Here is an 11,677-nt window from a genome sequence, read left to right as displayed (position 1 = left end):
GCCGGCGCCGCCGCCCGCGACGCTGACGCCGCCCGACGAGGCGGCACCGGAGAAGCCGGCGCCGCCGCCCGCGACGCTGACGCCGCCCGACGAGCCGCCCGCTGAGCCGGAGCCGCCGGCGGAGGCGCCGGAGGCGCCGGCGCCCGCCGAGCCGCCCGCCGAGCCGCTCCCCTGGCCGCCGGCGCCGGCGCCGCCGGCGGCCCGCAGCGCGGCCGAGGCCGCCGCCGACGCGGCGGCCCTGTCGTCGCTCGCGGCGGCCTGGGCCGCGCTCGACGGCGCGTCGGCCGCGGACGCCGCGCGCGCCGCGGCGGGCTGCTACGGCGCCGCGGAGCCCGCGGAGTCGGACGACGACGACGACGACGACGACGCCCGGCGCGGCGTGCTGCGCTTCGCCGCCGCGCCGCCGCGGCCCGGCCGGACCACCGCGGACCTGTCGGCCGACGCGCTCGGCGCGGACCTGCTCGGCTCGCACTGCGAGCCGACGCCGCGGTCGTTCCTCGACCGGCACCGCGACACCCGCTGGTGCCTCCAGTGCCTCACGGACGACGCCCTCGCGCCGCCGCGGCTCGGGGCGGTCCTGGCGGTGGACTACGCGCCCGCGCTCCGCGCGCTCTTCGAGGGCGAGCGGCTCCGCGAGGCCGCGAACACGCGGCGCCGCTTCGACCACCACTTCCGGCCGGAGCCGCGCAACTCGTCGTCGGCGACGGCGCTGCTCCACGCGGCCCGCGACCTGGAGGTGCCCTTCGGCCTGTCGACGGAGGCGTAAGTTAAAAGGTTACTACGAAGTACGAGTGGTGCGACCCCGACGCGTCGAGCGGCGGGCGCCAACGATGACTTCACACATCTCCGCCTTGAAGCTCGGTAGATGCTCAGTGTGGCCAAAACGTGACGGCGACCAAGAGCTCGTGTCGTCGACGCTGCCCACGGCGACCGAGAGCTCGACCTCCCACCAATCCGCAACCATGCAGACCGTGCTCGCTGTGCTCTGCCTCGTCCCCGCGGCCGCGCTGGTGCGCGGCGCCCCGAGCCGCGTCGCTGCCACGCCGCGCAAAGCGTCGCCGAGCGCCTACCTGAGCGAGATCCCCCAGGGTCCGCCGGACGCCATCCTCGGCATCGCCGCGGCCTTCCGCGCGTCCAACGCCGACGACAAGGTGAACGTCTGCGTCGGCGCGTACCGCGACGACGTCGGCGTGCCCTACGTGCTGCCGTCGGTCACCGAGGCGGAGCGTCGGCTGCTCGACCGCGGCGAGAAGAAGGAGTACGCGCCCATCGAGGGCCTCGCGGACTTCCGCCAGAAGGCGCTGGAGTTCGCCTACGGCGAGGACTGCGCGGCGCTCAAGGAGGGCCGCATCGCCGGCGTGCAGACGCTGTCGGGCACGGGCGCGTGCCGCGTCGCGGGCGAGTTCTACGCGCGGTTCCTGCCCGAGGGCACGGCCGTCTACGTCTCGGACCCGACCTGGGGCAACCACATCCCCATCATGGAGCTCGCGGGCCTCGAGGTGCGCAAGTACCGCTACCTCGACCGCGAGACGAACGGCCTGGACTACGAGGCGTTCCTCGAGGACATCGACGCCGCGCCGGCGGGAAGCGTCTTCCTGCTCCACGCCTGCGCGCACAACCCGACGGGCGTCGACCCGACGCGGGACCAGTGGGACGCCGTGTCGAAGAAGATCCTCGCCAAGGGCCACCACGTTCTCATGGACTGCGCGTACCAGGGCTTCGCGTCCGGCGACGCGGAGGCGGACGCGTTCGCGATCCGCAAGTTCCTCGACGACGGCCACTCGCTCCTGCTGGCCCAGTCCTTCGCGAAGAACTTTGGCCTCTACGGCGAGCGCGTCGGCACGCTCTCCGTCGTCTGTAAAGATACGGAGGAGGTCGAGCGCGTCATGTCGCAGCTGAAGCGCATCATCCGGCCCATGTACTCCAGCCCGCCCATCCACGGCGCCCTCATCGTCAAGGAGGTGCTCAGCGACGACGCGTTGCGCGCCCAGTACTACGACGAGTGCGCGCAGATGGCCGAGCGCATCGGCGGCATGCGCGTCCGCCTCCGCGAGGAGATCGAGGCCGCGGGCTCCGAGCACGACTGGACCCACGTCACGGACCAGATCGGCATGTTCGCCTTCACGGGCATGACCTCCGACATGTGCGACACGCTCACGGCCGACTACTCCATCTACCTCACGAAGGACGGCCGCATCTCCGTCGCGGGCGTCAACTCCGGCAACATCAAGTACATCGCCAAGGCCGTCCACGAGGTCACCCACGGCAAGGAGATCGGCGTCGCCGCGTAAATCGGGATCCAATGGTCACCCGGGCGCCGGATCCGTGGGTTCAACGTCGCACGCGCTGCCAACTTGAAGCCCCGCTGCTGCGTGATGGGCTGGTCGTCGACTGCACTCGTGCTTGCGCTCGTCGCGTGCGCCAATGCGCTCGTCCCGCCCGTGCAACGACGCGGTTCCCCGGCGCTCGCATCGACGGCCACGCCGCCGGAGCTCTCGGTGCTCGTCGAAGGCCTCAAGCCGTCGGCGACCGTGGAGGTCCACGGCCTGACCATGCAGCTGCGCGCCGCGGGCGAGGAGGTCGTGAGCCTCTGCGTCGGCGAGCCGGACTTCCCGCCGCCCAAGGCCATCGTCGACGCCATCGGCGCCGCGGCGCTCGCCGGCGCGACGCGCTACACCGAGGTCACGGGCACGAAGGAGCTGCGGGAAGCGATCGCGTCGGACCTCGCGAAGCGCAAGGGCACGGCCTACGCGCCGACGGACATCGTCGTCGCCAACGGCGCCAAGCAGGCCGTCTACGAGGCGCTCCTCGCGCTCGTCGGGCCCGGCGACGAGGTCGTCGTGCCCGCGCCGTACTGGGTGTCGTACCCGTCGATGGTCGAGATGGCGGGCGCCGCCGTCGTCCAGGTCGACGCGGACATCGCCGACGGCTACAAGCTCACGGCCGACGCCTTGAAGAGCGTGCTGACGCCGAAGACGAAGGCGCTCATCTTCTGCAACCCGTCGAACCCGACGGGCGCCGTCGTCGACGAGGCGGGCCAGCGCGAGCTGCTCGCGGTCTTGGACGCGCACGAGGCCGCCACGGGCAAGAAGGTCTGGGTCATCAGCGATGAGATCTACGAGCAGCTCCACTACGAGCCCGCCACGCCCCACGCGTCCTTCGCGGCGCTCGGCGGGTCGTCGTTCGACCGCACCGTGACCATCAACGGCTTCTCCAAGGCCTACGCGATGACGGGCTTCCGCCTCGGCTACCTCGCGGCGCCCCAGGCCGTCGCCCGGGCCTGCGGCAAGATTCAGGGCCAGATCACGTCCTGCGCGTCGTCGCTCGCGCAGGCCGCGGGCGTCGCGGCGCTGAACCTGCCCGCCGGCGCGCTCGACGGCGACGTCGCGGAGTTCAAGCGCCGCCGCGACCTCGTGCTCGCGCAGCTGGAGGCCATCGCGGCGAAGCGGGGGCGCATCCGCTGCCCGCCGGCGCCCGAGGGCGCCTTCTACGTCTTCGTGGACGTCTCGGGCACGCTCGGCCTCTCGTGCGACGGCGACGCCGTCGACTCGTCGACGTCGTTCTGCACGGCGCTCCTGGCCAAGCGCAAGCTCGCCCTCGTGCCCGGCGACGCCTTCGGCGCGCCCGACGGCGTGCGCATCTCCTACGCGGCGTCCGAGGCGGAGCTCACGACCGCGCTCGCGGCGATCGACGCGTTCGTCAACGACGACTGTAACTAGAGCTAGCTGGGACGACCTGCGCAACTACGATTTGCCTAGCCTCCGGCTCGTCTGGACGGGCGTGTTCTGGACGGACTCGTTCGGCGTCGACGTCGGCGAGAACGACGACCGGCGCCGCGTGCCGCCCTTGGTCATGGCCGTGGACCGGCGCCGGTTCTTCGTCGTCGCCTTGGCGCGCATGGCGTCGGCGTTGCTCCGGAGCAGGGAGATCCACTTGTTGCGCATGTCCGTGTCGCCGTGGGACACGAGCATGGTCTTGTCGCCGTACTTGAGCTCGATGACGCCGCTCTGCTCGTGGATCTTGAGGCCGATCTTCCCCAGGGGCCACGCGAGCACGGGCGTCGGGTTGCTCTGGAGGCGATAGAAATAGATCTTCTCCTCGACCAGCAAACACCACCACTTGCGCTTCACGGCCTTGCGGCTGAAGACGGACGAGACCTCGTCCAGCGGGCCGTGGAGCGTCGTCGCGTTCGGGCACGGCAGCATCTCGAAGACCAAACGCGTCGCGCCGAACTCCTGCTTGTCGACGTCGACCATCCGAATCACCGGGCTGAAGCCCGGCTTCTCCCGGGGCTCGTACTCGGGCGCGCCGACGTCGTCGTCGACCGTGACCTTCTTGAAGTACAAGAGGTCGTCCTCCAGATCGTAGGACGTCTGGCCGTGGAACGTCAGCACGGGCGTCTCGTTCGCCGGCACGCCCTGGGGCTTCGAGACCAGGGTCACGTAGCACGTGATGCCGCAGACCGTGCAGGGCACCAGGAAATTCTCCGAGATCTCGACGTTGCCCCAGTCGTCGCGCTCGAGCGCGCGCGTCGTGAACTGGTAGGCGCAGCGCTGCGTCTCCGAGTCCGTCGGCACGAGGGACACGATGGCGTAGAACTCCTGGGGCCCCGCGTCCGACGGCGGGCCTAAATTGAGCGCGGAGATGACCTTGATGTTGTAGGGCCGCTCGTCGTTCGTGAACGCGTCGCGGAAGAGCGTCCGCGCGTAGTGGCAGCGCATGGCGCCCTGGAGCAGGACCATGCCCCGCCGCAGCCGCAGGTGGGGCATGCGCCGCACGAAGCGCCGGATCATGGCCTGGATGATCGTCGCGTGGATGTGCTGCGTGATGAGGCACTGGTGGTCCGCGGCCGCGACGATCTGCCGCCGCCGGCACTCCTCGAGGGAGTAGATGCAGTCGTCGCACATCCAGAGCTGCGCCTTGAAGGTCGACGACGGCAAAGCGCAGCGCGCGTGCGCGACGACGTTGCAGAAGCGGCACTCGACGCGCTCGGAGCCCGCCGTCGCGATGGTCACGCAGAACTCGCAGAGCCGGTTCCGCTCCCAGATGGCCTCCTGCCAGTCCCGCGGCTCCTGGATGGGCGGCAATTTGACGTACTGGAGCATGGTGAAGTCGATCTTCTGCGGCCGGTAGGACCGGATCTCCGCCTCGCGCGCGCGCCGCTCCGCCGCGCGCTCCGCGGACCGGATGGCGCACCGCGCGCTGAACTGGTCCGCCCAGAGCGTCTCGCGGGGGCCCGCGGCGCTCTTCGGCGGCTCGGGGCTCGGCGGGGCGCCGTGCTTGCTCACGCCCAGGAGCTTGAGCAGGCCCGGGGCGCCCTCGTCGCGCGGCACGCGCTCGCGCACGATGGTCACGACCTCCTCGCAGATGCGCTTCCGGTGCATGCGCGCCGACCGCTTCTCGCGCCGCAGCGGCGACAGCTTCCCGTGCAGCTTGGGCGACAGCTCCGCCTCGGCCGCCGAGGCGACCATAGTTTACGCAGAGGTGTTTTAGATAGCGCCTCCGCGAAGTGCAGCTCGTTCCGTTGTTGATGGTGAAGCTAGGGTTTACGACTCTCGCGCCGCGCGACCTTGAGGGGGCGGCGCATGTCGGGGAGGAGCTTGTCTCGGAACACGGCCATCGTCGCGTCGTTCGGGTTGAGCCGCAGCCCCTCCGCGACGACGCGCTCCGCGTCGTCGAGGTACCGGAACGCGTCGTCGAAGCGCGCGTTGTCGCCCGCGTTCGCGGCGGCTTTGCTGAGCAGGATGATGATGTTGTTCCGCGCCGGCTGGGGGCCCATGGGCGCGAGGACGAGGCAGCGCTTGTAGGCGACGATGGCCTCGTCGATCTTGCCGAGCTGGTCCGAGGTCATGCCGAGGCCGAACCACGCCTGCGCGTGCGTCTTGGTCGGCGCGACCTCCGTCGCGCGGCGGTAGAGCGGCCAGGAGCGCGTCGTGTCCTGCTCCTTCTCCTCGAGGTACTGGGCCAGGTTGAAGCACGCGGGGCCGTCGTCCTTGTCGAGCGCGAACGCGCGCTCGAGGAAGGGCTTCGCCTCCGCGTGGCGGCCGAGGCCGCGGAGCGCGAGGCCGTAGTTCATGAAGGCGTGGCAGACGTCGTCGGGCTCGAGCGCGAAGCCCATCTCGTAGTACTTGGCGGACTTGGCGTGGTTGCCCGTCTCGAGCTTGTGCTGGCCCTGGAGGAAGTGGCAGCTCGCGGCGTAATTTCGTAACCGGATGCTCGCGTCCGGGCCCACGTCCGTCTTCTTGAGCGTCCGCGCGCTCTTGAGCATCTTGCACGACTTCTTGTGCGCGGGCCAGTCCGCCTTTTGGCACTCGGCGCTGCAGTAGGACACGCACTTGCAGCCCTGGCAGACCTTCAGACGGCCGGCCTTCTCGCAGACGACGCACGCCTGGGACGTCGCCGACATCTCCTCGAGCCCTTCGGCGATGGCCTTCGTGGTGATGGTCCGCTTAGGGCACGCCTGGGACGTCGCCTTCTCGCGGACGCGCGCGTCGCGGAACTTCTTGAGGGATTCGACGTCGTAGCTCGATCGGCCCTCCATCCGGTCGAGGTCCATCTTCCCGAAATAATCGCACAGGTCCGTCTGGTCTAGGCCGCGGGGCGCGCTCTCGCCCGGGCGAAGGACGCTCGTGCCGCGGAGGAAGTACTTGGTCTGCACCTGTTGGAGCGAGCGGACCGCCTCGTCGTCGCCGTCGCGCCGCGCCTTCGCGAGCAGCATCGACGAGAGCAGGAGGCCGCGCCGCGCCGCCTGCTCGTGGCCCGCGACCGCGAGGCGCTCGTACGCCTCAAAGAGATCGTCCGCGCTGTGCGGCACCACCGCCGAGCAGAGGCGGCACGCCGGCCCCGGGACCGAGTGGCTCGACAGGAAGCAGGGCTGGCAGATGGGCTTGCCGCAGCACGGCAGGAAGTCGCCCTCGCCGGACGCGTCGCCGCCGCAGTAGCCGCACGCCGACATGTGCGCTCTCGACGTTCCCCCCGGTCTTGGTCGAGAGGATCCTGATGCTCGAGTCGGGCCTGCGCTGCACTGATGGCCTAAAATTTACACAGAGTCAACTCGCCTCGTAGCGCCTTGTTGTAAAAAAACGCGCGGCGCTGGGCTAGCGCTCTCCGCAGCGGCGTACTCGCGCCTGCGATGTTCCCGCTGGATGCGCACGACAGCCGTGTCATGGGGGCACGCAAACGCGCGCGATTCAAGCCGCTGGAACGCGCACGGCCAGCCGCTGCGACATGCTCGCGCTCGTCACGGAGGGCCTCCGAGGCCTCCGCCCGCAGCTTCAATAAGTTAATGTTGCGTTCCGGCCGACGATTGGTAAGTGTTGGGAGTGGCGCAGTGCCAGTTCCTTCCCCTCCACACTCACCTCACTATATGATAAAGTTCTCCCCTGGAGCGCGCGCGCGACTCAACAATACTTATAATCCCTAAAATCGCTTCACATATACCGCATCGCAAACCATATCCTCCCAGCCAAATTTTGGGGGAACGGAAAAATTCACCGCTCCGAAGCGTGTCGCGGCGGGAGGGGGTTCTGCCTAGCGGACGGGGGGGGCGCGCGTCCGACACAGAACCCCCATGACAACCCCGCCGCGCCCGCACCGCGCATCCCGCGCGACTGCCATTCACACGCCCGGTCCCCGCTGTCCGCGGCGCCGGGCGCCGGCGCGTGAAGGGCAGCCGCTGCGGCACCCCATCTGAGCGAGCGGCCACCCCCCAATCCCGCCGCCCCGCCGCTCCCCCACCGGCGACCCGACGCGCCGCCCACCGTCCCCTTCCCCTTCCTCGAGCCCGGGTCGCTTGCGACCAGCTCCCCCAAACAAAATTTTTTTTTCTTCCGGAACGATCAAGTTCGACTCGCGCGTCCGCGCGCGATCGACTTTTCAAAACAACAAAAATCCAATGTGAGCTGCACGGAACTAGATCCGACAATAGCCGGTCGGGTCGACCTATGTGTTCTACCGACCGAAGAGAACCAGCTGGCGAACGGTCCCTTGCCAAGGGCGTGCAGTGCGGATCCAGCGTCCCCAGCGAAACCGAAACAACACTCGCCGCATCCCTGCAGGTCGAAGCGTATACACCTGCCGCAGGGATCAACAGACCTTACCCCAACGCGCGCAGGATGGCAGCCTCTCTGGTGGCACCAGGACCCGTCTAGGGGGGGCACGAAATAGTAATGCAACGCGGTACCGCGGTGCGCGCCCGGCCGGCGCCTCGCACCGCCGCTAGCATCGCTAGCCCTCGCCGCGGCTCATCGATATAGCCCTCTTACATGATGTTCCGCTGCTGGTCGACGTGCGCGTGGCCCGCGCCCTCCGCGAGGGCCGCGTGGAGCGCGTCGACGGCCGCCTCGAGGTGGCGGCCGCGGTCGCGGAAGCAGAACGTGCCCGCGACGAGGACGTTGGCCCCCGCGGCGGCGGCGAGGTAGGCCGTCGTCTCGTGGATGCCGCCGTCGGCCATGAGGTCCACGCCCGGCGCGCGCGCGCGGACGTGCCGTAGCTTCTCGAGGCAGTCCTCGTTGAAGTCCTGGCCGCCGCGGCCCGGCTCGACGAAGAGCACGTCCACGAGGTCCACGAGGCCCGCGTCGAGGAGCGGGTCGAGCGCGTCCGCGGGCGTGGCCGGTGCGACGCAGACGCCCGCGCGGAGCCCGAGCGCGCGGATCTGCTTGCACGCGGCCACGGGCTCGTCGACGGCCTCGAACTGGAACGTGAGCTGCGACGCGTCCCGGTAGGCCTCGACGTCCAAATGCCGCACGCCCGCGTGGACGTCGAGGAACGCGTCCGGCCCCAGCGCCGCGCGCAGCGCGGACACGGTGCCCGGCCCCATGTTCGAGAGCGCGCCGCCGCAGGCCTTGGAGCCGTCGAAGACGTCGACGTGGAGCCACGTCGCGCCGGCGCTCAGCGCCGCGCGCGCCGCGTCGGCCAAATTCGCCGGGTCCGCGGCGAGCAGCGACGGCGCGACGACGGGTCTCAGACCGCCGGGCAGGTCCTTCCGCGGCGGCCGCGGCCGATCGTCGGCGGGGACCTCGGCGGCCGCGAGGTCCGCGCAGGCGCGCGAGATCGGCGCGACGGCGGGGGCGAGGCGCGACCGCACGCGCCGGTCCAGCCGGTCGAAGGCCGCGGACTGGTACGGCCGCGGCTCGAGGCGCGTCTTCGGGCGGACCATGCGCTTCACCCGCGACTCGACGGCCCGCTCGACGTCGAGCTTCGGCCGCGCCGCGCGGTCCAGGGCCGCGAAGGCGAGGACCGCCGCGCCGAGGAGCGGCGCGTCCGGGTTCTCGCCGACGACGACCGCGCGGCCGCACGCGTCCGCGTGCATCTGGAGGAAGATCTCGGACTTCGTCGCGCCGCCGCAGACGTGGAGCGGCGCGTCGTCGTCGTCGCCGTCGTCCTTCAAGGCCCTGCTCAGGCCCTCGAGGGAGTTCCGCGTGCCGAGGCATACCGCTTCCAGCGCCGCGCGCCAGACGTGCGCCTTGCCGTGCGCCAGGCTCAGGCCCACCAGCGCGCCGCGCGCGTGGGGGTCGCAGACGGGCGTCCGCGCGCCCTGGAGCGTCTCCAAAGCTGATAAACCCTCGCAGCCGACGGGCACGCCGTCCGCGAGCTCGTCGAGCGCTTTGAGGTCGTCGTCCCCTAAAAGGCGGCTCGCGAGGCGCAGCGCGCTGCCCGTCGACGACTGGCCGCCCTCGGCGAGCGTCAGCGACGGCAGGGGCGCGCCCCGGTAGCCGCCCCAGCAGCTCGGCGCGCCCCGCGTGGCCTCGGCGTCGCGCAGGGGCCCGCACGCGAGGTGCAGGTGCGACGACCCCGTCACGACGACGACGCCGCCCCTGGCCGTCGCGCAGCCGGCGCCGACGATGCCCACGAAGGCGTCGGCGCCGCCCTGGGCGACGACGACGGACCGCGGCAGGCCGAGGTGCGCGGCCGCGGCCTTGGTCAACGTGCCGACGGCGGCGCCCGTCGCGACGCAGCGCATGGGCCACTTGTCCTCCAGATCCGCGAGGCCGATTTTCGCTAAGAGCGCCGACGGCCGCCCGCCGAAGGGCCGGAAGGGCCCCGCGGCTCGCGGCGGCTCCGCGACGGCCACAGCGCCGTCGCAGTGCCACCGCGTCGCGACGTTCGACCCGCCCGCGGCCCAGCCGCCCGTGAGCTTGAAGTTGAGCCAGTCCTGGCACTCGCAGACGACGGCCGCGTTGTCCCAGGTCTCGGGCTCGTGGCGCTTGAGCCAGAGCGCCTTGGGCAGCATCCACTCCGCGCTTATGGGGCCCGCGCCGCCGGAGTTGACCCGTAACGCGGGGTCCCCCGCGCCCATCTCGAGGATGTCCTCGGCCTCGGTCGCGGACCGCGCGTCCATCCAGAGCAGGCAGTCGCGCAGCGGCGCGCCGGCCGCGTCGCACGCGACGACGGTGCACGACGTCGTCGCGAGGCACAGCGACGCGACGTCCGCCGCGCGGTCGCCGACGGCCCGCTTGCACGCGACGCCGAGGTTGTGCCACCACGCGTCGGGCACCTGCTCCGCCCGGCCCGGCGCCGGGTAGAACGTCTCGTGCGCCTCCGTCGCCGAGCCGACGACGACGCCGTCCTCGTCGAAGACGGCGACGCGCAGCGACTCCGTGCCCACGTCCACGGCGACGGCGAGCCGCGGCTTCGATTCGCGCTTGAAGAAGGACGGGAGCGCGCGCGTTGCTGGCGCTATGGCTAGCAGGTAGAGCAGAATCGGTGGCAACTTGTAGCCCATCTTTTTTGCCCTCGATCTCAACTTGTAGCCCATCCTTGCGCTCGATCTCTCAACTTGAAGTCCGCGGCGCAACAAGTGTGCACCATTCGCTTCAAGCGCCGCTGCGGAGACCCCTGCGCTTCAACTACCGCTGCAAGGATTCCCCACCGTCCAAACACACACAAACAACCCCCGCTCTATCACGACCAGGCGCCCTCGCGGCAGTGCTGCCCCCGCGTCTTGCGGTCGACGGAGTCCGGCGTGCTCGGGCCCGGGTAGAACTCGCCCGGCGCGACCGCGGTCCCGCCGCGCGCGCCGTCGTCGGCCTCGACGGCCCAGAAGGCCGGGCTCCACCACCTGCGCCGCTTGAAGCGGCTGAGCACGGCCGCGCCGTAGAAGATGAGCCAGAGCGCGCACGCGCAGGATACGACCAAATCGCTCCACCAGAACCGGGGCACGCACTTGAAGAGGATCGCCGCCGCCGCCGCGGAGAAGGACAGCAGGGCGCCGTTGAGGCTGCAGACGCCGTCCATGTAGAGCGCGTCGCTGTCCGTGCGCTCCGCGACCGTGAGCTTGTAGAGCCCGATCGCGGACGACGTCGCGCACGTCGAGAGCCCCGTGGAGATGAGGATGCGGATCTCCGTGGGCCGGTCGTCCTGGAGGTAGTGGTAGGCGGAGTCGCAGATGATCACGAGGCCCAGGACGACGAACATGGCCGCGAGGCCGACCTGCGACCGATCCTCGCGCGCCTCGAGGACGGCGTGGGGCACGGCGTCGCCGCCGCCCTCGAAGCGCCAGAGCATGAGCAGCGAGCCGATGGTGTCGACGATGTTCACGAGGGCGAAGCCGAGCATGGCCGTCGACCCGGCGTTGAAGAAGAGGCCCAGGCCCACGAGGCTCGACACCGACGTGCAGAGCACGGAGATGACGGAGATAAAAAAGGCCTCGCGCGTCGCGTCGGCGTCGGCGTCGGCC

General features: G+C 70.7%; 3 protein-coding genes across 3 annotated transcripts; 2 read left to right on the top strand and 1 right to left on the bottom strand.

The window, feature by feature from the left end:
• Window positions 1–962: 962 nt before the first annotated feature.
• AURANDRAFT_21841 (hypothetical protein) lies at window positions 963–2,291 on the top strand (the record flags this gene model as incomplete). Its single annotated transcript, XM_009036471.1, has 1 exon — window positions 963–2,291. The coding sequence occupies one exon, from the start codon at window positions 963–965 to the stop codon at window positions 2,289–2,291; it is 1,329 nt and encodes a 442-aa protein (XP_009034719.1).
• Window positions 2,292–2,375: 84 nt separating this feature from the next.
• AURANDRAFT_21970 (hypothetical protein) lies at window positions 2,376–3,719 on the top strand (the record flags this gene model as incomplete). Its single annotated transcript, XM_009036472.1, has 1 exon — window positions 2,376–3,719. The coding sequence occupies one exon, from the start codon at window positions 2,376–2,378 to the stop codon at window positions 3,717–3,719; it is 1,344 nt and encodes a 447-aa protein (XP_009034720.1).
• Window positions 3,720–8,260: 4,541 nt separating this feature from the next.
• On the bottom strand, window positions 8,261–11,556 carry AURANDRAFT_61957 (hypothetical protein; the record flags this gene model as incomplete). Its single annotated transcript, XM_009035943.1, has 2 exons — window positions 8,261–10,769; window positions 10,907–11,556. The coding sequence occupies 2 exons, from the start codon at window positions 11,554–11,556 to the stop codon at window positions 8,261–8,263; spliced, it is 3,159 nt and encodes a 1,052-aa protein (XP_009034191.1).
• Window positions 11,557–11,677: the final 121 nt, after the last annotated feature.

Source organism: Aureococcus anophagefferens (genome assembly GCF_000186865.1).
Source record: "Aureococcus anophagefferens unplaced genomic scaffold AURANscaffold_4, whole genome shotgun sequence".
Lineage (NCBI taxonomy): Eukaryota > Pelagophyceae > Pelagomonadales > Pelagomonadaceae > Aureococcus > Aureococcus anophagefferens.
The sequence above is the reverse complement of the archived record's forward strand: the minus strand, read 5'-3'. Positions and strand labels throughout refer to the sequence as shown.